The sequence below is a fragment of the Cydia fagiglandana genome, chromosome 5 (genome assembly GCF_963556715.1).
Source record: "Cydia fagiglandana chromosome 5, ilCydFagi1.1, whole genome shotgun sequence".
NCBI classification, from domain to species: domain Eukaryota; kingdom Metazoa; phylum Arthropoda; class Insecta; order Lepidoptera; family Tortricidae; genus Cydia; species Cydia fagiglandana.
Genome location: NC_085936.1, coordinates 7,956,227 through 7,981,649, shown reverse-complemented (window position 1 = coordinate 7,981,649; position 25,423 = coordinate 7,956,227). Strand labels below are relative to the sequence as shown.

At 41.0% G+C, this 25,423-nt stretch overlaps 3 protein-coding genes across 6 annotated transcripts in view; 2 read left to right on the top strand and 1 right to left on the bottom strand.

Moving 5' to 3' along the window:
* Positions 1-12,870, bottom strand: part of LOC134664374 (PHD finger protein 14) — a 30,321-nt gene extending 17,451 nt beyond the window's left edge. For all 4 annotated transcript variants that reach the window (XM_063520956.1, XM_063520959.1, XM_063520957.1 and 1 more), the window contains exons 1-4: positions 12,733-12,870; positions 12,477-12,635; positions 12,170-12,297; positions 5,647-5,758 (exon numbers count right to left, since the gene is read on the bottom strand). In XM_063520956.1, coding sequence (XP_063377026.1) covers positions 5,647-5,758; positions 12,170-12,297; positions 12,477-12,635; positions 12,733-12,742 — 409 coding nt within the window. In that variant the 5' untranslated portion in view covers positions 12,743-12,870. The remainder of the gene's footprint in view (positions 1-5,646; positions 5,759-12,169; positions 12,298-12,476; positions 12,636-12,732) is intronic.
* Positions 12,871-13,672: 802 nt separating this feature from the next.
* The window catches only part of LOC134664412 (tubulin-specific chaperone D), a 42,758-nt gene continuing 31,007 nt past the window's right edge, over positions 13,673-25,423 (top strand). The window contains exons 1-6 of the mRNA XM_063521037.1: positions 13,673-14,236; positions 14,768-14,927; positions 15,605-15,728; positions 18,970-19,220; positions 19,919-20,070; positions 20,373-20,580. Coding sequence (XP_063377107.1) covers positions 13,877-14,236; positions 14,768-14,927; positions 15,605-15,728; positions 18,970-19,220; positions 19,919-20,070; positions 20,373-20,580 — 1,255 coding nt within the window. The 5' untranslated portion in view covers positions 13,673-13,876. The remainder of the gene's footprint in view (positions 14,237-14,767; positions 14,928-15,604; positions 15,729-18,969; positions 19,221-19,918; positions 20,071-20,372; positions 20,581-25,423) is intronic.
* Positions 23,497-25,207, top strand: LOC134664404 (uncharacterized). Its single transcript, XM_063521028.1, has 2 exons — positions 23,497-24,307; positions 24,727-25,207. The coding sequence occupies exons 1-2, from the start codon at positions 24,004-24,006 to the stop codon at positions 25,026-25,028; spliced, it is 606 nt and encodes a 201-aa protein (XP_063377098.1). The 5' UTR covers positions 23,497-24,003; the 3' UTR covers positions 25,029-25,207.

Sequence of the window (25,423 nt, the reverse complement as noted above, 5' to 3'; positions counted from 1 at the left end):
GCTCGCTTAACAAATAAGATCATGTACAACCGCAATTTCAGGTTGGGTTAGGTTAGGTTCGTTAGTTACCTTTTATCCCTCAGAGCAGAAAATAGAAGCCCCGCGAGGCGGGGCTTCGTTGGTTTGCCACCAAGTCATACTTGTATAACCTATATTAGTATGACAAATATACATAGCTGTTATGATTTCTAAATGTAAGCTCTCCGCATAATAGTTATTTGTTTTACAAGAGGGCAAAGTTGTTGTTTAACCCCTCGTGCTAATATTGATACCCGATCAAGCGAAAGATTTCAAAATTGAACCACGAGCGTAGTGAGTGGTTCGAAAAATGGATTCTTGAGCGTTGTAAGGGTTTCAAAGAACGAGGGTTAAACAAAATTTGCCGCCGAGTGAAACACAGAATTTTTCACCACACCAACCTGAAGCAAATATTAAATGTAAAATATCAAACAAAATCAAACCAAATCAAATCCAAATGAATGTTATGTGCAGGTTGAAGATATTTATTAAAAACAACAAGTAAGTACCTATAAAATTACTTAAAGTGAGTTATAGCATGAAAATTATCGTGATTATAAATATTTTGCCACTTCCTAAGTAGTACAATTTCTCTCATAAATAGTGTTTTAATATTATCAGCAAAAATAAGAGCGCTATTTTATTAGAATAATTTCATTTATAATAGTTATTTCTCGGACCCAATTTTGGACCCGGGTATATCCTTAAACTACGTTCAAAAGAGAGGTATGGGCACTGTAAATGTCATCTCGCTTTGTGTGGTAGGGCACAGCACAGCGGATGTCATTCCAGATCTATGTGAGCAGAGCCCCACTGGGGAAGTACGTACTTACCTCCTTACCTTACAGAAAACAGCGGTCAAATAACACTAGGCCCCACTCAAATCGTTGCAAGTGCATTAAAATTAAAGTGCTTAAAATTATGTATGTATGATGAATTATGTCTGGATGAAAGTATTTTATTCGTCATCATAAAATCTAGCAAAGTAAGAATACCTACGTAGATACTCGTACTCGATCATTTTGTAAGATAAACGACGGTCCGCAAGATAAACGAAAGTCCAACTACCCGCGCTGCGGTCATTTAATAATTTTTTCACCATCTTTTTGCAGTAGGTTATTACTCAACGTGTATATGTTTAGAATCTGCATGAATTACGCTTTATTATAGTATTTTTCATATGATATTTTTGGCCACTATACAAAAGTTATTAGCTCTCAAAGCAAATATCTCCATCCTAAATTTTCATCTTTTTACGTTTTTCTTGTAAAATTACTATGAAGCTGAAAAAAACAAATATCAGCAATGAATTCTACGTCTCCGGTTTATACGAAAATGATACCAAACTTGCCCTAGTAGCCACCAGGACCAGAACAGATTTTTTTGAATGATGACGGGTGGCGGCCATCTTTGTACCCCCCCTCCCCTTATTGCCTCCCAGGCTTGAAATGCTTAGAATTTCTCAAAGATCATATGTGATGAAGCTCATAGCTTAATAAAAAATTTTTGGGTCAACTTCATAACTGACTCCGCTACTAGGGCGTTTTTAAAGTAGACTAAATTTGCTACAATAAGACACTAGAATTGTCTCTGTACATCTAATATTTTCCGAGAATCTAAATCTAAAAAAAAATTGCGGTTTATTCGATTTTTGACAAAGTTGCGTTCGGCGCTAGAGGTCACAAACTTGGATTATTCATTGGGCCAATATCATAAACAAGCCTGCAAAAAATCAGAACTACCGGATTTGACGCAAAATAGCCAGGTTACAAAATTCGACAAATTTACTGGATTATAAGTAGTGTCCGACCGAAGGTTCGGTTTCGGTTTCGGTTTCGGCCAGTTTCGGCCAAAAAATCATGTTTCGGCCGTAGTTTCGGTTTCGGCCAAAATACGGCCGAACCTTTCGGCCGGGCCGAAACTTACGAAATGGTACTTCGAACAAAGACCAAAAGTTGGGGAATAAGTAGGACAACAATATTAATATCTAGGTACATATACTGATTCATGTATAGGTGGTATAGGTACCTACATAATTTAATTGGTTTATTATAAAACACAATTCCACTAGTGAGGGCGCCACTGGACGGTCGACTCAGTCTTAAGAGGCTGTCAATACCTATAACGCGCACACTGTCTGATTGTATCGGAGTGAATGAGATAGCCGTTGGCCGAGTATCCGCTCGGCCCGAGTCGAACGATGTCTTTTTCGCTCTTATTCAATCACTTATTCAGTCATTTTCCTATCTACCTCTAATGACAAATTTTAAGCGAGGCTAAAGGTTACGCTCAACTAGTGCTGCAAAGTTGATTTTCTCAATAGTTAATATTTTGCGAGGCTGAACAGCTGACTATTGATTAAAACGAAGAAAAAACCCTTAAAAGTGCCCCCAGTACAGTTTTTCATACGAATGCTCAACCTTAGCCTCACTTTTTACCTCAATTTACCATTGGTTTGTGTTCCACATGTCCTCTACTTCAGCTTAGCCTTTGGCCTCGCTGCGCCATGCTCAGCCTGCGGTCTCGCTTTTTAATACAATGGACATTGGTTGGAGTCTGTGCTCAACTACTTATTTTGAAGCCTGAAGCACGGCTTTGACTTCGCATGAAAGTTCGCCTCACTGGGGCACTTCGGACTTTTAGGCCCAGGTGAAGATCGGTACCCGGCCTTGAGATATTATTAACAAAAAATTTCGCGCTCGCTGCGCTCGCGTTTTTGCTTGACCCTGTATCTACATGTTAGCTTGACTGGTGAATGAATAGAGTTACACCAAGAAAATTCTGCAATGATTTTGATAGCATACGCAGTGCAACTAGTGCAAATGTTATTTATACGTCTTATTTCATAGAAGTTTTGACGTTTAAAATAACACTTGCATTGCGTGTGTTATCAAAATCGTTGCAGAATTATCTTGGTCTAACTCTAGTAATTTTCTTAAAAAACTGCTTAAGTAACATACATTTCAAGGACATTGGGTGTTGACAGCCCCATAATATGTGTGTAAAAGCGGTTTTATGTCATTTTTTCAACGATTTTAACAAGTCTACAAAAGTTTCGGTTTCGGTTTCGGTTTCGGCCGAAACTAGAGCCAAAGCCGAACATTCGGTTTCGGTTTCGGTTTCGGCAAAAAAACATGTTTCGGTCGGACACTAATTATAAGGTGTTGTTAACACTTTGCGGGATACTACTCTATATTTAAATGATGTCTTTAACCGACTTCCAAATCCCAAAGGAGGAGGTTATCAATTCGGTTGTATGTTTTTTATTTTTTTTATTTTTTATGTTTGTTACTCCATATCTCCGTCATTACTGGACCGATTTTGAAAATTATTTTTTTTATTGTATGTATATGCATACAGATTGGTCCCGTTTTTGTCAAAATCCAGTTCTGATGATGGGATCCATGAGGAATCGACGGAACTCCTCAAATCTTAAAGGCATACATATGGTGATTTTTGTGTTTTTATCAACAAATCAAGCATATACATTCAAAAACGTGACATTTGATGAAGTGGAACTGCTGATGATGATCAGAACGGAACTCTTCAACGACGCATAGTTCACCTTTGGCGATTTGTCCTCTTCGTTATGTTTGTTAAGCAAGTTAAGTTTTTATAATAGAGCTATATTTGCTGAGATACGCGTCATACTCGTGAACGGGTGCTGTTTGTGAAGACTGGTCTGTTAAGCTAACACGAGCTATTATACTTAGTAACTTTTATTAATTAATTACAGTGAGACGCCTCATTCTGTTCTCGTATGTTTCTTTTCTTTTAATGAATGTATTAATTATACAGGATATTGACTCTTGGAGACCTTATACATCTCTAAGGATAACTTGATAAACTATATAATCTTATAGTTCTGACACCTAGAGACATTTACACCTCTAAATATTATAGATTTTTTTTGTGTGTGTTTTTTTATCTGTATTTTGTATGTAATTCGACATTAAGAGACCATATACATCTCTTAGTAATTGTAATACGTTAGATTGAATTGTTAGTTTTATTTTATAAAATTGTTGATGTTATTATTTTTGCTTTTATGTAAATTCAATGTTGACGTGTAAAAGTGCCCTTGTGGCCTATTTGCTGAATAAATGTTGATGTTGATGATGTTTAAGCCACAATTTTGTCAAGCTTGAGTTCTGATGATGCGACCCATGAGAAATCGAGGGAACTCCTCAAATTTTAAAGGCATGCGTATAGAGATTTTTGTATTTTCATCAGAAAATCAAGCATTTTCATTAAAAACTGTCGCATTTGATGAAGTGGAACTGCTGATGATGATCAGAACGGAACTCTTCAACGACGCATAGTTCACGTTTGGCGATTTGTCCTCTTCGTTATGTTTGTTAAGCAAGTTTAGTTTTTAAGCCACATTTCTGTCAAGCTCGAGTTCTGATGATGGGATCCATAAGGAATCGAGGGAACTCCTCAAATCTTAAAGGCATACGTATAGAATTTTTTGTATTTTCATCATAAAATCAAGCATTTGCATTAAAAACTGTCGCATTTGATGAAGTGGAACTGCTGATGATGATCAGAACAGAACTCTTCAACGACGCATAGTACATGTTTGGTGATTTCGAATTTCGATTTTGACTTGGACTGGGACCCGGACTCATACCCGGATCCGGTTCGGACCCGGACTCGGACTCGGACCCGGACTCGGACCCGGACTCGGACCCGGACTCGGACCCGGACTCGGACCCGGACTCGGACCCGGACTCGGACCCGGACTCGGACCCGGACTCGGACCCGGACCCGGACTTGGACCGGGACTCGGACCCGGACTCTGACTCAGAGACCCGGACCTTGACCCGGAAAACCCCTATGATACCTAAACTAAATAAACCGCTATGATTACCTACCATAAAATGTAGGTATAAAGTATGATGATGCCAAACCCCTCCCGCTCAAACCCCCGTACACCGCACCGCATGCGCCGTTAAGTGGGTTAGGTTAGGTTTGAACTGCGATCCTCACAGAACCGAACAAAAGTGGGTTAGGTTTGGTTAGAACTGCGAGTCTTACAGAAACGAAATGCTACTAGAAAAGTGGGTTTGATTAGGTTCGAACTGCGATCCTCACAGAACCGAACTGCTATCAGAGAAGTGGGTTAGGTTAGGCTAGAACTACGACCCTTACGGAAACGAAATGCTACTAGAAAGTACTGGTTTTACCTCCTTTTCTACATAGTGCACCATCTACCATAATCTTTCACCGGGCCCCATAGAAGTCGGTTTTTTTTTCTTAAAAATTATTTAGTTATCACTTATCATATGTGCATGCATTTAGCTCTTACTTGTCCGTACATGTATTGGCGCAAGTGAGACGCATGGCCGAATGATAACAGAGAGGCACCATTTAGGTTTCATTTTGATGTCAAAATGAAAGTTTGAGTTCGCCTCCATTAACCTTTTCGACGCCGTGTCAAACACAAAAGCTGTCACTCAGACTCAGACAGAAGTGTCAAAACTGAAATTGAACTTTATGCATATACACGTAGGTCTATGTTGCTCTTGGTCTGTGACCGATTAATCGGTCTTTGGCGTTGAACCTGCGGTGCGGATATATAGGTGATTGGCGTCCAAAAGGTTAAGACAAATTAATTGAGCTTACCTTCGTGGACAGTCACACCACAACCGTCACACTCAACAATCTCATTGAAGTCATCACTCCTCGAGCCAAGGCAGCCAGCACAGATCAGCCAATTGGCTAAGTCACCAGGTATCTGAAACAAACACATTGTGATATGTAGTGTATTGAAATATGAGGGTACTTCAGCAAAACCAGTCTGGATATGTCAGGTACGCAAGGACATGTGCTCTCCCGAATTTTGACTATAATATCGCGATATAATAGTGGCGACGAGACAAATCGGTAGTAAAAGCGTGTATTAGGCTGTGTTAGTGAGTTTTTGTGATGTTGTGAGTGCAAAGTGCGAAAAATGGGTATTAAATTTGGTGAATTTGATATGGGTCATGGGTGCTGGGAAAACTACATCACAAGGTTTGAATTCTGTTTAAGTGCAAATGATATTGTGGATGCAGATAAGAAAAAGGCGAATTTGTTGGCGGTATGTGGCTCTCAACTATTTGATTTAATAGTTTCTTTGTCATCTCCAACTAGCAACTAGTATAGAGAACATAACCTATAAACAAATTTTGGAATTTTTAAAGGCTCATTTCCACCCCACACCTAATGAGATTGTAGAATCTTTTAAATTTCACTCAAGAAATTAAGAAGAGGGGGAGAAGGTCAGAGATTATGTGGCAAATTTAAGGAAAATGAGTATTCATTGCAATTTTACTGACTTGGACCGAACTTTACGTGATCGGCTGGTCTGTGGGATTAGGAGCAAAGAGGTTCAAAGGAAACTGTTACAGTGTGAGAAGCTGACATTTACTCAAGCAACTGAGATAGCATTTTCACATGAGAGTGCCACATTTGATTCCAGTATTATTGTAGTGCCAGGACCATCTAAACCAAATGTGGAGGTCGATGAACCCATGGAAGTAAACAAGATCACTAACAAAAAGATTGATAAACAGAATAAACCATGCTACAGGTGTGGTAGGCAGCATAGAGGGGAGCGCAGATTCCGTTGGAGTAAATGTAATGCATGTGGCAGAACGGGGCACATTGAGGCAGTGTGTCTTAGCAAGAATAAACAGGATGGTGGACATAAATCAAATTGTAATGGGTTGTATGCAAATGTGAACAACGTGAGAGAAAATAAAGTTGACCCTTATATGGTAAAGGTGTCAATTGATGATTCTATTATTGACATGGAAGTTGACACGGGATGTGCGTTTACTCTAATTTCTGAAGTGACAGCCAGACTCATTTGGAAGGGAAAAGTACCTGTGTTACAGAAAGATGATATTGCATTAATTACATGGACAGAAAACCAATTGAAGATATTAGGAAAAACTAAAGTGCGAGCTTCGTTTAAGGGGTTACAAAATGACCTTATGATCTATATAGCCAGAGGTAATGGACCCAGCCTCTTAGGGCGAAATTGGTTTCAACCATTCGGAATACGGGTTCAAGGAGTAATGCATCTGAAAATAAACAGCGAGGAAATTAAAGGGCTCCTACAGAAATATAGTGATGTTTTCCAGGAAGGTTTGGGAAAGTATAAAGGCCCATTAGTCAAGATTACACCGAGAGAAGGAGCAGTGCCTAAGTTTTTGAAAAAAAGACCCATTCCATTTGCTTTGAGAGAAAGAGTAATAAAGGAAATAGATAGACTGGTAGAGGAAGGAGTTTTGGAGCCAATTGCACACTCTGAGTGGGCTACCCCGATAGTACCAGTTCTGAAACCGAATGGTAATGTAAGGCTTTGTGGTGACTATAGGTCTACAGTAAATATGGTAACCGACACGGATACATACCCTCTGCCAACTCTAGATGAGGCTTTCACAGCCATACAAGGTGGCACAATTTTCAGTAAAATTGATTTAGAAAGGGCATATACTCAAGTTAGTGTAGACGAGGCAACAGCACAGTTATTAACAATAAATACACCAAAAGGCCTTTATAAAATGAAACGTTTAGCTTTTGGGGTCAAGGCGTGCCCAGGCATCTTCCAAAGACTAATGTCTTCCTTGCTTACAGGAATAAGAGGGATAGCTGTATTACTGGATGATATCGTTGTAAGTGGCACAGATGTTGCTGAGCATAACTCCAGGTTAGAAATGGTCTTAAAGAAATTACAAGAAGCTGGACTAAGGGTAAACAAGGAAAAGTGTAATTTTGCAGTAAGAAGTGTGAAATTTTTAGGATTCCTCATTGATGAATGTGGTATACATCCTTGTGAAGATAAAATACATGCAATTGAGAGTACACCGGCCCCAAGTAATGTAAAAGAGCTCCAGGCATTCTTATGATTGCTTAATTTTTATGATCGGTTTTTACCACACAAAGCTAATATTGCTGAACCGTTGTATAAGTTGTTAAATAAAGATGTGAAATGGCAGTGGAATATGCAGCATCAGAATCCGCTGGGCTTTACTATTGAACTCCTATGATTACTACATACAATATGTGGAAGGTAAAAAGCTAGGAAACGCTGATGATTTAAGCAGATGGCCGTCCCGTGATCAATCGTCTGAAGAAGAATACTTAGGAGTCCTCCTCATAGAAGAAACTCCATCAGACCTGGAACTGTCAGCCAGTGAAGTGGCGAAACTTACAACTAAAGACAAGACACTAAGCAAGGTATTATACTGGATTCGAAACGGGTGGCCTAGCAAAGTGGATGCGGAATATAAGGTGTACTGGCAGAAACGTAACGAAATTTCAGAATATAAAAATTGCATTCTGTGGGGTAATCGGGTGATTATACCGGACAAAATGCGGCCATATATCCTACAGGAGTTACACTCAAATCATGACGGGATAGTGATAACAAAAGCCATAGCACGAAGTTATTTTTGGTGGCCAGCTATAGATAGATAGATAGATAGATAGATAGTTTATTCCATAACAATTTTACAATCATGTCGGAAATATCACAAGTGAAATTTAACTTACGAGCTACTAAATTAATCACAATTTTATAAACAACATGCATTTAACTTAAACTAAGTATACAAAATAACAATAATTACAGTTTTTATGTCAGTTCAGTCACGTTATGAATATAATGCAAACATATTGAAAAATAACTTATAAATTACAGATAAAGTCATTAACATCGTAGTAACATTCAGTAATTAAGAGGTCCCTTAGCCGGCATTTAAAGTTGTTTACATTATGTATTGATTTCAGTTCGATAGGGAGGCAGTTATACAATTTTATTGCTTGATATCGCACACAATGGTGAACAACTTTCAATTTAGGCGCTATTAAGTTATCCAAGTCCTTCCTGCGTGTGTTCATTCTAGAAATTCTTTCTTCCTCGGTCTCGTATCTATTTAAGTGTTTAACGACACCAGTCAGCAAGACCAGAATATAGAGACAGGGTACCGTAAGAATTTTGAGCCGGACAAAATGCTCCCTACACGACTGCCACCATGGGATTCGGACCATGATTCTGATGGCACGTTTTTGGGCAACAAATGCTTTATTTATATTATATTTGTAGCTTTGACCCCAAAATTTAATGCTGTATCGCAACCGGGACTCTACTAATGCGTAATACACAGACTTTAGTTGTTTTATAGTAACTTCGTCGCGTAAGCTCCTAAGTGCATAGCAAGCTGAGCTGATGCTATTTTCCAGCGACTTGAGTTCTTCTCTCCAGTTAAGATCACTATCTAGATGTATTCCAAGGAATTTAACGCAATCTTCAGTGGCAACGTCAGAGCCTTCTAAGTTAACGTGTAGGGACTCTCTACTCCTAGACGTTGTTCTAAATAGCATAACTTTTGTTTTATTCATATTCAATATTAGATTATTGCTATTGAACCATGTCTGAAACATTTTGAGCACTGCGTTTACTTTATTGTTCAGTTCTTCTGTATTCGTTGAGGAAACTATCGCGTTTGTGTCGTCTGCAAAGACTACTACTCCAACATCGCTAAATTGTTTACAAATGCAATCAATTAAATCATTGACAAATATTACAAAAAGAATAGGTCCGAGAATAGAGCCCTGCGGCACCCCTTTATTAATTTTAGCGAATCTGGAACGGTATACTTTCTGACAACCATCTTCTATCGATTTCATCTCTACTAGCATTTTCCTGTTTAACAAGTATGACGTGAAAAGTTCTAATACCTTACCCCGGACGCCACAGTAATTCAGCTTGTACAATAGAATTTCATGATCAACCGTATCGAATGCAGACGTCAGATCAAGAAACACACCAGCAACCTTGAATTTATTATTTAAGTTAATAACTACATCATCAATAAGCCTCTCAATTGCATCACTAGTGCCTACATTCTTTTGGTAGCCATATTGTCTTTCATTTATAACTTTATTGCACTCCAAATGTTTAACAAGTCTAGCTTTAATTAATTTCTCAAATATTTTTGATAATATTGGTAAGAGCGAAATTGGTCTATAGTTATGGTATATATTATAGACAAACAAATTGAAAGTTTGGTAAATAAATGCGAAACTTGTGCTGAAAACAGAAATATGCCGGCACAAGTGAGCCATAAGTGGATAAGGCCGGAGAAGGCGTGGTCAAGATTGCATATTGATTATGCAGGGCCATTTCAAGGGAAAACGTTTCTCATCCTGATTGATGCTTATTCAAAATGGCCTGAAGTAAAGATCGTTCCAGATATGAGCTCAGGAACGCTAATAAATGTTTTAAGGGACATATTTGCAGAACAAGGTTTACCAGACACCTTGGTCAGTGATAATGGCAGAAGCTTTATTTCAGATCAGTTTAAAGAATTCTTATGTACAAATGGAATAAGACAAGTCTTGACACCACCGTACCATCCAGCGTCGAATGGACAGGCCGAGAGAACGGTTCAGACGGTTAAGAATAAATTAAAGAAACAGTCCACACTTCCATGGAACATAAAATTACCTACAATATTGTATGGGTTGCGTACTACACCCAATAGTACTAATGACAAGTCACCGGCGGAACTTTTAAATTGTAGGCGTTTCAGGACAAAGTTTGACCACCTTAATCCCCTCATATTCAAGAACCAAGAGGAAACGCAAGTATGTGACGAGAATGAAAACACTGAAGTTCGTTCATTTCAAATGGGACAGACGGTGTATTTCCGGAATTACAGTTCAGGACCGCGCTGGTTGAAAGGAGTCATAGAGAAGAGACAAGGCATTTGTAGGTATATAATAAGATGGAACGGGAACCTGATGAAAAGACATATTAATCAGATACAAGGTCATGGGGGAGAGGCGAGAGATATCCGCCAGAATACATCAGAAAATACTGGTCCTGAAATTATACATGACACGGAGGCGAGTAAAACATGTGAAGATAGTGATGACGATGAGGATATTAATGTAAAACTAAATGCTACTCCACCGGCCTCACAGTGGGCTGATATCATAGGGATTTCTGGGCCTCAGGATTATACGTTTAATCAGAGCCAAGAACGCATACCGCCAACCAACAAATGAGTAAGATCACCTTCATCACCACAAAACATGGAAGCCAAGAGATTAGCCATAGATTCCTATGAGAGTCTGTCAGAGTCTGATTATGAACAGACTGAAGATTCAAACTAAGACTTGTAGACGATGATACCCAGTTAGATTTAGTATAAATATATATGATAGAGTGTAAGGACCTTGTAACAGACAATTGAATAGTGTTAGTGAACTACCAATAAACAGTGAAACTTAGTGTTAGTGAACTATCAGTGATTAGTGAAACATAGTTTTAGTGAACTATCCCGAGGGAAAGGCATGTAGTGTATTAAAATATGAGGGTACTTCAGCAAAACCAGTCTGGATATGTCAGGTACGCAAGCACATGTGCTCTCCCGAATTTCGACTATAATATCGCGATATAATTTATTATTTATTTATTATTATTTCGTTTTAGACAGGCAGCTGATGCTGGTGCGTCTAAATCATAGGTCACTTAGCACGATTTCACTGTTATTACTATTACTACTGTTATACTATTACTGTTGTTATTATTACTGTTGTGTTATGATTTGTGATTCATTCTAACAGAAATTCAGCTATGACGAATTATTTCCACTGCTTATACTAGCCAACTATAAGTGGTTAAAGAAATTTATTTTCTCAAAATAAATTATAACATTTCACTTAAATAGAGAATGTACGAGATAAATCATAAAATATGAGTGAGAATCTAATTAGGTAATCAATCAATCAAACAAACTTTTATTGATAAAACAGAAGTATTTTACACGGCAAGCGAGAAATGTGCTCATGCTAACCAGCTCACAACAAAAGAGAAAGAGTCAAGCTTGTTTAACAAGGAGTATGACAAAAATGATCGGTATGAACAAATTTAAACTGGAGTGAGACCCGCCGGCTAGCCGTTGTGAACTCTGCTTGCACTGTGAGAAAGGAGCTAGCTCTCCGAAACATGTCATACAAGTGACTTAAATCGTGTGAGTATAAACCGTAAGGCTAAATTAATAACCACAAAAAGAAACATTAGTAGGTAATGTAATGAAATAAATATGGAAGTATTTTTGTGCTCCATAAGTATGAGTATAACATATACCTTGAATTCAGCTTTCTTGGCTCTTTCCAATAAGTCAGTGACGGATGAGTCACCCATTTTACTATTGTCCTTAAACTCATCCTCGGCATCTGATGCGGACTCCTCAGAACTGCCACTGTCATCTTTTCCTGTATAAACAATTAAGACTTTTTTATAGGAATAAGAGTTTTGCAATAATTTTCTTTACTAATAAAAAAAAAGTAATTGATTACAAGTATCCGTTCAGATATAAATAATTGTTTATAAGTAAAATATATCAATAATAATAAGTGTTGTTTATATTGTAAATGTGTTGTAACAGTACTACCATCATCGTCACTGTTGATCGAGTGATCATCGCTGTCTTCAGGGTGGTCCTCAATTCGAAAATCCGAGTCGTCAGAACTTTCACCTTCCCCAAGATCGAAATCCAGCAGAGACTGAGCTTCCACTGGCTTAACCTTCCTCTTCGCAGGATCACGGCCGACTAAAAATTAAAAACAAAGAATAAGTATTAGACTGAGCATCTGCTTTGTTTCTCTGATGATGAATTCTTGTGAAAATTAGACATATAGTATACTTACGGTTGTTCATTGTGGACAAAATAGCTAAATGTTATTATTTCGACTGCACTTTCATTACGTTTGAGTTAAAAAAATCTTTAAAAATTACGAAATACTGCCGGCGCAGCTTCACGCATCATTTTGCAATTTGACAGATCAAGATCAGTGTTACAAGTGAAAAAAAAAAACGAAATATGTACTGCCATAATGTACGGCCATGAAAGTACGGTCGAATCTAAACACACATTGTAGTATTTTTAGCTCAACCACCTATAGCTGATTCGCTGTATAGATGGACCTACTTTTCCTAGAATATTCTGACTAATTGATGTTGAGTCCTCATCAGTCCATTAGAGCTTTTAACATGAAACATTAGGCTTCTACACCTTGTAACAAATGCGATTGGCAAGCGATTGTAGATAATCACTGGCTGACACACTCGCGTTCGGCTTGCCATTCGGTTATAAATCTTATGCCGTGCCGTTAGTGTTTAAATTATATTGGCTCGACGAGTTTGCGAACCACGAGACGAGCCGCGAGTCCACTGCTTACACTCGCGTCTCGTGGCGCGGCTCGCGGCTCGTCTCGCGGCTCGCGCGAGAGTCTAAGCCGGCTATTACGTTTGTAAAGATATTGTAAAGGCTGAAAAAGTGACTGTGCTTTAAAAAACTTAAAAATGACGTCAGTAGGGCTACCGCCAATACCGAAAATCATCAATTGCGGGGATTTTTCTCTGTCTCTCTAATTACGCCTTCATTGGAGTAAAAGAGAAAGATCCCCGCAATTTGCGAATTTCGGTTTTCGCGGTAGCCGCCCTGGGTGGCGGAGGGTCTACCGCGAACCACGTTCGACGTGTTGCCTCCCTGTCACTTACGTACGAATTTACAAGTGGAACAGAGAGGCAACACTTCGATCGTACTTCGCGGTAGGCCCTCAGGTTAGTGACAGTGACAGTTGTGACAGCAAAGTCTGAGCAAACCCGAGTAAGACAAAAAGGAAGTTTTCAAAATCGCAAATACTAGTTATTTATGTTGTTCCAACGAAAGAAATAAGAAATATATTGTGTTTGTGTAAGGTTTTCTACGGAGTTTCGGGTCCGAACTAACGGTACTCGATTAATTTGTAGGGAATAAAGTAAAACTTAGTTATTTACCCCTTTTAAAACATGGTTGGGATAGAAGCCGACATGAACCACGATGACGAATGCGACAACATTGGACTCGGCTGCGCTTTGGAGCACTTTTCTGAGGTCGAAGAGGTGTTAAACATGATCGATAATGTAAAAAATATTTACAACACCCCTTCCTTGGAGGTCGAATACGATAAATTAAATGCAATACTAAAACAATACTATGAGCAGCCACATCTGCTCGATCCGCACTTAGACAAGATTTTAGGGAAGGTTATTGCCATTATCAAGGATAAGGAATCTCCTCTTGAATTAAAACATGCTACATTCAATTATATGTACCAGATTATAAGAGTGAGAGGATACAAAGTGGTTGTGAGACATCTCCCCCATGAGGTAAACAAAATATATTTTATTGTACAGTCATGATCATAAATTTGACATAAAGAAATATTGTACATATATGTTTATGGTCACAGCTTATTAACTAATTGCTTGCAGTATAAATATTAAATAGTGAGAACAGAACAGAATTTCTTGATTTATAACATCTGTAAAATACTGATGTGGAATTGCTTACTTTCTATGTTTACTTACTTTAACTGGTGATCTGGAATGCATTTCTTCCTGAAAGTGTTCCTTCCGAAAGTGTTGGTTCCTATATATCACTTTAAACTCTCACGTTATGTACACATTTTTAATTACACAATCAGGTCTACCGCTCAGCTGAAACATTAAAATTTGAGTTTCAAAGTTTTTATTGTATATAATAAAAATACCATGAAATTATATCACGGTAGACCTGTTTGTGTTTCCTGTTCAAATCCCTTACTAAAATAGATATAACACAAACACTTGACACAATTTCATATGAAATTTACACTAGGGGTTCAGTTCTCCATTCTTGAACTTCAAAATTGTTGACAGGTTTCCGACTTGCTCTATGTTCTCACCTTCCTGGAAGCTGAAGACCCAAACAACAAGGAGACATGGCGCAGCAGATTTGTGCTGCTCTTGTGGCTGTCCATTGTAGTCATTATCCCGTTCCACATGAGTCGGCTTGATGGATTCGCACCTGGCCAACCTGGTAATAACTAATTTAAAAATTATTCAGAACTGGCGGCTACCTCACGCAATGTATCAGCATTACGATACAGTGCAGAAATGCTGCCAGCATCCTTGGTACAATGCCTCAAGGGCCTATTTTAGATTTAAGCTAGTTATTAATTTCTTTTAGTAATACCACTGTATATATCTTGTTTGTAAGTAAATGATAAAAAAAATATTTACCTAGTCCTTGAGGCAAAAAAATGGAAGAATCTGGAAGAGGCCCATACCTCTTAGGAGGGTTCCGGAGTAATTTATGATATAGATAAATTAAATTAAAACCCAAGATTAAGTTTTTTACCTAGAAAAAAAAAGGCTTTTATGTTTATGTATATCTATACCTGTACCTGTATATCAATACCTATTGAGGCAATATGTATAGTAATCACTTAAGGCACTTCAAAAATATGTTACCAATGAGTAAGATTGACATTCTACTGTAATTTATTACTTTGCAGAATTCCATAATAATTACTAGAATATCGCCCGTTACGCCAAAATTTATTTTTTCAAAATATACCAAGATCATTTTACCCCTACATATATATTTGTCAACTATTCCTGCAGCTGACTGTACTTGAAAAAAAATACAAGTAGCAGATATACCATGTAACATTCTAGAAAATGCTGAATGCTTATTTTGACATGAAATTGCAGATGCTGGCTCATCAAAGAAGCTGACAGTGATGGAGAGAATCCTTAATATTTGCAAGACTTACTCTATGAGCAAGGATTGCTCGGCAGAAGCATGTGCTTTCCTATCATCTAAATTCCTTGTCAGGTAAGTGTAGATTTTTTTTTTTATAAATGTATCATGCAACCTTCAATCTGGAGGTCGTGGGTTGAAACCCCTGCTCATACCTATGAGTTTTTCGGAACTTATGTATGTGTGATAAATAAAAGACGTGCGCTCGCGTTGTAGTTATTTAATGCACTGATTGGCCTAACGGTACATGAGTGAAAGAGACAAATATATACGGACTAACCTAACATCCCTCCACCATAAATCCTTAATACTACTTATAATTACTTATAATTAACGCGGGGTATATTCCTAAGTCGAGCGTTCCGAACGCCCTCACTGCTTGCGGGTACCACGGCGGCAGAGCCGTCTGGCTGGTGTGTAGACGTCGAATCTTGTTGCGCGAGTGGAATGTTCGATGACGGTGGTTCCGCCGGGGCGATGGGTACGGTTGGTGATGGTAGCGGAAAAGAAGCGACAGTCGTGCCCAACGATGACGGTGTATGCGCAGCGTCCGAACCGCGCGGCATCTGCGGGGCTGTTGGCACGTGTTGACCGCCTTGCCCGGCCGTGGTGGTTTCTACCGGATCGGAATCGGCTTCCATCCACTCCTCTTCCTCCTCTCCTCCCAATCTCTGATCCGAAGGGAAAGGCAGCATCGCCCAATTGAAACTTCTATCCTCCGTATCTTCGTTCAACCCATTGGTTGAAGTTCCGGTGTATCCTTTGTATTTATATATTTGATTCTTATGTTTCTTTATAAGTTGATCCATTTCCGGTACGTAGATTTCGTATAAACATCGGCCTAACTTATTTTTAACTATACCTTTTAACCACTTGTTTTTACTAATTATTTTTGTAAGTACATGTTCATTAATTTCAAATTCTACATTTCGGTTCCCCTTATAATATTTAGCCTGCAAATACTGTTTAGAATTCACATTACTTTGCAAATCCGTTGAGAGTGACGATGGTGCATCATTGTTTACTAGCAATAAATCAAACCGGTTACGTAGCGGGCGGCCGATCATTAGTTCGGCAGGTGACTTGTCCGTTGTTGCATGTTTGCTATTCCGGTATCTGAACAAAAATTCTTGTAACCGCTCATTAGTAATTTCCTTCATTGTTTTTCCCTCCATAAGCAACCCCTTAATATGTTTTTTTAACATTTTAACATAAATTTCCACTTGTCCATTACTTGACGGTGAATAAGTTGGAGAAGTTATGTGTGTTATGCCGTTTAATTTGCAAAAATCTTTAAATGCTTTAGATGTGAAAGATGTACCATTATCGGTCACTAGAGTGTGCATTATACCAAAACGAGACATAACCTCTTCAAGTTTTGATATCACCGTAGCACTCGAATAGTTGCTAGTTAAAGGGAAACATTCGACCCATTTTGAAAATGCGTCCACCAATACGAAAAACATGGTATTTTGTATGGGCCCAAAAAAATCTAAATGGACTCTGTACCATGCCTCGGTCGGGTACTTCCATACCGTTAACGGCGCACGCGGCGGTGTCGGTTTACATTGAATACATACCATGCAACTGCCTACTCTTAATTCAATGTCGCGATCTATGTTTGGCCACCAAAATCGCGAGCGAGCCTCTGACTTTGTTTTATTTATACCTAAATGACTTCTATGTAACTCGTCTAGTATTTTTGATTGCAACACTTTAGGTATAACGATTTTGTGCCCTCGCATAATCACATCGTTTTCTAGAACAAGATCGAACCTACAATTAAAATATGGTTGTATTCCCGGGTTAACCATTTTTTTTGGCCAGCCAGAAATTAGAAATTGTTTCACGGTATGTAAACATTTATCGGTTTCGGTCGCGTTTACTAAGTCATTCATGGTAACAGGTAGGTCACCGTCCGTTACAAAATTAATGTAGGTTGCTCGATCTAGCGGGGCCGGCGCGTGCGATCTGTGGGCCTGCGGCGGTCGAATGCTGGACATACGTTTCCTACGCTTGCACATACGTTTTAGGTGGCCTTTATTGCCACAGCTTTTGCACTTGTAACCTTTGAACCGACACTTATCGACCGTATGATTACTGTACCCGCACACTTCACATTCCACACCACTATTAGACGATGATCCTTTTGATACTTTGTAGACCTCGACTGACTCCGTCAGCTTATTGCTGTTGCTAGGCGCGGCCGACTGGCGCGCGGCGGTTCTCGCGCTGTGCAACGATACGGCGATTTCTAGCGCTCGTGCTAGCGTGAGGGTATCTGCATCTTCTGTGAACAGTCGGTCCCGCACGGGTCCCGCCTGCATGCCCAATACGAACCGATCACGCAGCATGCTATCCAAATCCGAACCAAATTTGCAATCGGATGCTAACAGACGAACTCTTGCAGCCCACTGTGTTAAATCTTCGTCCCCTTGTTGAATGGCCCTGTGGAAATTGTGCCTTTCTGCAAAAAGCGACTTTTTCGGCAATAAATGTTTGTCCACCTCTTTCACAATTTCTTCATAAGACAGCTCTTCCGGCGTCTTCGGTGAAATTAGTTCGCGTACCAATTTATACGCGGACTCGTTGAGTGCACTTAGCAACACGGCGCGTTGACGATCGACCCCCGTTTCTGTTTTAATTATTGCGTTTGCGCTGAGCCAGATGCTTAATCTTTCCTTAAACACCTTCCAGTCATTTCCAACTTCAAAAATAGGTAAATTTCCGATCGTCGAATTCATTATGATCGTCTATATCGCGTGAGTACTTTAAAAAAACCCGGACGTCGCCACTGTGATAAATAAAAGACGTGCGCTCGCGTTGTAGTTATTTAATGCACTGATTGGCCTAACGGTACATGAGTGAAAGAGACAAATATATACGGACTAACCTAACAGTATGAAATATCATTTAATATTTCTTCTTCTTGATCGGGTCACTCTTGACAGAGCAGTCGTGGCCATCATTGGAAGTCTGCCTCTGTGACACGTTTAACATTTAATATTTACCAGTCACTTTTCGGTGAAGGAAAACGTCGTGACAAAACCAAGCTCGGTTTATTTCTATAAAGAGTGGGTTATCCTCGGGGTTGGAAGGTCAGATGGCAGTCGCTGTCGTAAAAACTAGTGCCTACGCCAATTCTCGGGATTAGTTGCGAAGCCGACCCCGGGCTCCCATGAGTCGTGGCATAATGCCTGGATAACACGAGGAAGATGATGAAATATTATATCGTTTCTTTTATGGAAGGCTTTATCACGCGGATAAAGCCTTCCATTATACGCCTGCGGATGTATATTCTTTAATTAAATTTCAGGTCAGATGTAAAAGAGCTATACATGGGCGAATTCTTCGACTGGGCGTGCAAACTACATTCCAACATCCAAGATGAGGATAACATCCACTATGGAGTATTAGCAGCAGTGGCAGCAGTGCTAAAGCATGGAAAGAGGGATGACCTCTTGCTGTTTGCGTCTAAACTACTTGATTGGGTGACAAGGCAGAATTATCAGCAGCACAAGTTCATGCTTGTCAGAAAGTACGGTGTCAAGATTGTGCAAAGAGTTGGTAAGTCACAATTTTTTTGGTATTTCGAAAACAATAAGAATAGGATGCTGTTAATTATAATAAAGCTTCGCGATTTGTCTGTACAGTCGCCATCAGATATATCGGAGCGGCCAAGGTGTTCACAATATCTGAACACGCACTCTAACGCCTTGACAATATAGGCGCGTTCAGATATTTGTGAGCGCCTTAGCAGCTCCGATATATCTGATGGCGACTGTACCAAAGCTTTAAGTATTATATATATTCGAACGTATTTTACATTGACCGTACGTACTATCGGGAGCATTGACGGTGTGCCACCTTAAAGGCGAAAATCGTTTAAACGTACGTTACAGTTTTCATCTTCTAAAGTTAGACGTCCACATGGCCGCATCCCACGCATCGGACGCATCGCACGCAACGGATTTTAGTATTCTTTGCATAGAAAGTTACACAAGTGCGTCCATTGATGCGTGCGATGCGGCCCTGTGGACGTCTACCTTTAGTAGCTAAGCGTTTCGACAGTTGAAAATTGAAATTGATTTGACTATAGTTGACCCAAACCAAACGGACGACCGGGGTCGTAAAACTTCTCATTCGCGCTCGCATGGTTGAAGGTGGGGTGAGAGAGATAGAGATATGATCCCAGTCGTCCGTTTGGTTTGGGTCTACTATAGTCAGGCGAATACTCTATTACATACCGTATTGTATTGCACCAGGGTTGACATTCCTACGGCCACGAGTAGCGGCGTGGCGTTACACCCGCGGCTCCCGGTCACTCGTCGTGACCTTGGGTGCTGCGGCGGCGGCGGCGGGTGACACCGAACCACTGCCCATACCTGAGGATGACGATGAGGACATCCCACAGGAGGTACGGTAGAATAAATACTGTATTGCATTGCTAATAGGGTCGACATTCCTTCACTCGCCGAGATCGTGGGAGCTACGGCGGCAGCGGCGGGGGACACTGAGTAACTGCTTATACCTGAGGATGACGATGAGGACATAATGAATATTTTTTATTATATGTATATGTTTTTTTTATTTTATTGTGGTGGCCGAGTGGATAAGGCGCCGGAGGGGGTGGCGCGGGGAAGCGGGCATAGTAACTACCAACTTGTACCGAACGGGTTATACATCATACATTTTATTCAAAGATTTGATAATTCCCAGGTTGAAGACATGGTGGAACTGCTTCTCAACTCGCTTCGCGACGAAGACACGGTGGTCCGCTGGTCAGCTGCCAAAGGCATCGGCCGCATCGGCGCGCGGCTGCCCGCGCCCGCCGCCGCCGACGTGTGCGAGTGCGTGCTGTCGCTGTTCACGCATAACGAGCGCGAGACCGCGTGGCACGGCGGTTGTATGGCGCTAGCTGAACTAGGTACGTGGCTGATCAACCTAGTGATCCCATCTATGATCATTTTACGTGTAGCCTATTTTTTTTTTTTTTTTTTTTTCACAACATATGATTACAGTACAAATTACATTAATGTCAATTTATAAGAATCTATATTGTGATCGTCAGAAATAAATTTAAATAATAGCAAAATAGTCCAAATTAATTAATTTCATTAATAATACATAATATGAAAACTTTCACCTGAGAAGGATCGTCAAATAATAACAATAATAAACAAAGACAATGTCAAGAATAGGTATGCGAATATAAATTATACAGTTATGTCAAAAAATTCACTTATTGAATATAATGGGTTGTCCAGTAAAAAGTTTCTCAATCGACGCTTGAATGTTGTATCAGATGTTTCCGTCCTTATTTCTGCAGGTAATCGCTCATAATAAGTCGGACCGATAACACGCGGGTTCTTTGCTGCTAGTGCCATGCGACGTGGAACTGTTCGTAATCGACCTGTAGTTCTAATGTTTATACCAGATACCTCAACGCGTTTAAACAAAGATAAGTTATTTCTAACGTACATAATAATTTCGAATAAATATAATGAGTAGTGTGTCATTATTTTATGCGTTACAAAAAGGTCTCTGCATGAATGTCTACGCTTCACACCGGCTAGCGTTCGTATTGCCTGTTTTTGCATAATAAACACTCGATTTGCATCCGTAGAGTTCCCCTAAATGAGCACACCATATGTCATTAGTGAGTGGAAGTGAGCATAGTAGACCGATTTTAATGAAACGTACGAAATAAGGGGTTTCAACTTCCGTAACGCAAAGACCGCACTACTCAGTCTATTGCATAGCTGGTCAACATGGCACTTCCAGTTAAGATTCGAATCCAACACAAAGCCAAGGAACTTCGTTTCACAGCATATTGGCATAGGGCAGTCTACTACACATGGGGTCGTGGTAGTCGTCCGTCCTGAGAATAACATTACGTTAGACTTGCTGACGTTAAGAAGTAACCCATTTGCAGTAAACCACCGTTGTAACTGTCTACATGCCACGTTGATGTTCTCACCAAGTTGCTCGTACGTTTGCGCGCTGATTATGACCGTAGTGTCATCTGCAAATAGTACTGACAGCCCGGTGGTGATGGCAGATGGGAGATCATTGACGTAGGCTAGAAACAGGGTGTTTCCAAGGGCTGATCCTTGGGGAATGCCTAGTTTGACAAGGCCAATGTCAGACTGGAATCGCTTGCCATTTGAGGACAGTTTAACTTGTTGTCTTCGGTCCGACAGAAATGAAGCGATTAAGCGATGCCCCTCACCCGTCACGCCATAACACTTCAGCTTATCCAGGAGCATTGTGTGACTTATTACGTCAAATGCTTTAGACAAGTCACACATAATACCGGCCATTTTGTGACGTTTGTCTAAACCTGTTATAATTATATCGACAATTTTGTGAGCTGCAGCGGTAGTTGACATGTTTCGTCTGTAAGCGTATTGGTTTGGAGTAAGCAGGTCATAACATTCCAGGTATGTCATCAGGGCTGATGACAAAATGGACTCTACAATTTTCGAAATGGTCGGTACTATGGTGATCGGCCTGTAGTTATTAACGTCTGTTTTTTCTCCCTTCCCTTTGTATACTGGGCATACCCTTGTACTCTTTAACACGTCAGGGTAGACGCCAGTTTGAAACATCGTGTTGATCAACACAACCAATATGTCAGAGACGACCGGCCAGATACATATGATTATATTTAATGATACATCGTATGTATCTACGGTGTCGCGTGTCTTTAACATTGATTGTATTGTCTTGTGTAAGAGTTCGGGTGTGACAATAGGGAGATGAAATGTGGGTATGTCTGTGCCACTAAGGTGTTGATGTAGGTACTGTGCAGATAAGAACTCATCACTTTGAACTACAGACTTGGACGCTATTTGTAAAAAATGTGAATTGAAGGTATTGGGAACCTCACTGTCCGAGATTTTTTCGCTAGAAATTGGGTCATTTAAGGAAAACACTTGAGTTCTATTAGTTTTAGTACCTATTTCATCATTGATGACTTTCCAAATTTCTTTAGAAGGGTTTTTACATTCTTTTAGCCTATTTTCTATGTGAGATTGCCGAGCACGAAGTGTAGCAGACTTAATGAGCTGCGCATAATGTGTAATACATTCTGAGATTAATACATTATCCGGGTATTGTCGGCGTATTTCAAGGAAGTCGTTGTATTTACAAATGTATTCGGACAGCTCATCATTCATCCAAGGAACCTTACGCCCATTAACATTTGTTTTTAAATTCTTAAATGGAAACCGCAAATTAATATAATATGTAAGTGTTTACGCCAAGTGCAAGCACCTTTCACATGTGCCGTGTGCAATAATCGTAGGCCAATTTCCTAGAGGCTCAAGCGTAACTTAAATGGTATGTCACTACATTCATTATGGTAAAACTTCATATCAATGGATTCTATTTCCGGACCAGGACGATTCGGAGCGTTGTAGCGAACGCACGTAGGTTGCATTCCTGCCGGGTTTGAAGCTAGACTTGGCCGCAGCCATTGACCACGCCGCGTGTGTTTTCAGTATAGTTATTTTCTAAGAATAGTAGTTGTCGTGTCACGATTGTCCCGCATCAGGCGTCAGTGTACGAACGAATAAGTGTAGATTAACGTAAAATATACGTGCATGTGAAACATTGAGTTTCTTTTCATCGCCACACCTACCCGAACCACCCAGGCCGGAGCGGCCAGGGTCCTCAGCGGCATCACAGCAGGCTTTGGAAGGCCTAGCTCCTACCGGACCACGCGAGGCGTCACACCGGAGCGGTGGAGGCGCTCCTCACCAGCAACGAGCACCAAAGGAAAGAGAAGTATCGGAACGCGACCACGGGAGTCCGGGCTAACCGCCTTGTGACGTAGACATTTTTGGTGGCCCATGAGGGGAGGAATTACAGCACGATATTATTGAAAGCCATCGTCATCAACGCGAGCACCGCAGCGGTACATCGCATTGGTAGCGTAATCATCGCTTCAAGTACTCATCGTGTCAGCATTATTCATTTTTGCCGTTAAATTCAGTGGAAACGGAGCCCGGTGCGGTTGGGCATAGTGCGAAAAAATCAAATCAAATCGTAATAAAAGGGAAGGCGTCGGCCGCCATTTTCTTGCGTAGGCAACGGACGGGGACCGTACAGTGCGGAGTGCGGCCATCTTTAGCATAAGGACATTTCCGGTTCGCGGCAAACGTCAGTTTGGGACATTTAGGTTAGAATTATCTGTCAACGTCAAGTGTCGCCAATAGATTAATTAGGTTATCGTCAATATAAAATCCAACTTTAAGGTAAAGCCAAAGCCACCTAACTTGTAAACTGTTAGTCGAATAGTGTCACAAATTAGTGTCTTTCATTAATCGTAAAGTAAATTCACGTCATGTCGTTAAAGTCAATCAAGGTGCAGCTGCGCACCAAGTACCAAATGTTGACCGACTATGCTGGCACGGTCACATCACGACCTGACAGCATGGCCGCGTCGGTGGCGAAGCGGCACTTTGATCTTATTTATACTGAGTACGTCAAGGCCCACGAGTCACTGCTGGCCTACGAAGGTGAGCTCGAGGAGGAGGAACGACTTCAATACCAGGAGTGCTTCAGCGAGGTTAACCGGCTGCTGATCCAGCTAGACGAGGCGTCGGCTGGAGAGGCTGGCCAGTCACACACACCCCGTGGACAGGCAGGTAAAGTCAAATTGCCCTCTGTGCAGCTGCCCACCTTCAGGGGCAACCTGCCAGAGTGGCTCTCCTTCTATGATCTCTTTATGTCGTTAGTCAATAGTAGGGACATCTCCGACGCGGAGAAACATTACTATCTTCGGTCGTCGTTGCAAGGGGAGGCGCTGTCCATTATACAGCACCTTCCGATGGACGGACCCAACTACGCGGTAGCTTTACAGTTATTGCGGGCTCGGTATCAGAATAACAGGCTGCTGTTGGATACATTCATTAGCCGAATCATGAACCTGCCTTCAGTGGCGCACTGGAGTGCAGGGTCACGCTCAGCTTTCTATGAACCGCTCCGGGAGTCAGTCCAGGCGCTTGAGAAGCTCAAGCAGCCAATCACGGAGTGGTCATACTTATTGGTTTTTATAATTTTGCAGAAACTACCGAACAGAATCAAGACCTTATACGAGGAGAGGTACGGTGGCAATCCGGAGGTGTTGCCCACTCTCACGCAGCTACTGGCGCTGTTGGAGGAGCAGTGCCGGGTTCAGCAAGCGGTCTCGCCAGCAGCGGTGGAGCAACCAACTGCGCAGCGTGGTTCCGCACCTGCACGAGGAAGAGCGGGGCCGTCGGGTCAAGCTACCAGGAAACCGGGACCGCCAGCGAGGGTCTTCGCCATCGAACAAGAGACCAATCAGGTGAATTCACCCCCTGTTCTTTGCTCATACTGCTCGAGTGACCAGCACAGCTTGTACAAATGCCCGAAGTTCCTTAACCTGGCGATTTCGGAGCGGAAGACCTGGGCTAGGAAGTCAGGCGCATGCTTCAGATGCCTGCGCAGTCACTATGCACGCGAGTGCATGCAGCGCAACTGGTGCGCACAGTGTGAGTCGTCCGCACACAACTCACTGCTGTGCGATGGTGGTGCAGCGGGGAGAGCCCCACCCATGGCAGTTGAAGCAGCTGTCCATCGGGTAAGGGTCATGCCGCTTGCCACGCCAAGCACGTCGAGAGCAGTCACGCTGCCGGAGCGGTGGCCGTCTCCCCAGCGACGGACTACATCTCCGCCGAGGGCTGCGAAGCCGCAGTCTCCCAAGCCGTCAGTACCAGACCAACCCCAAAGGAGGGAGACAG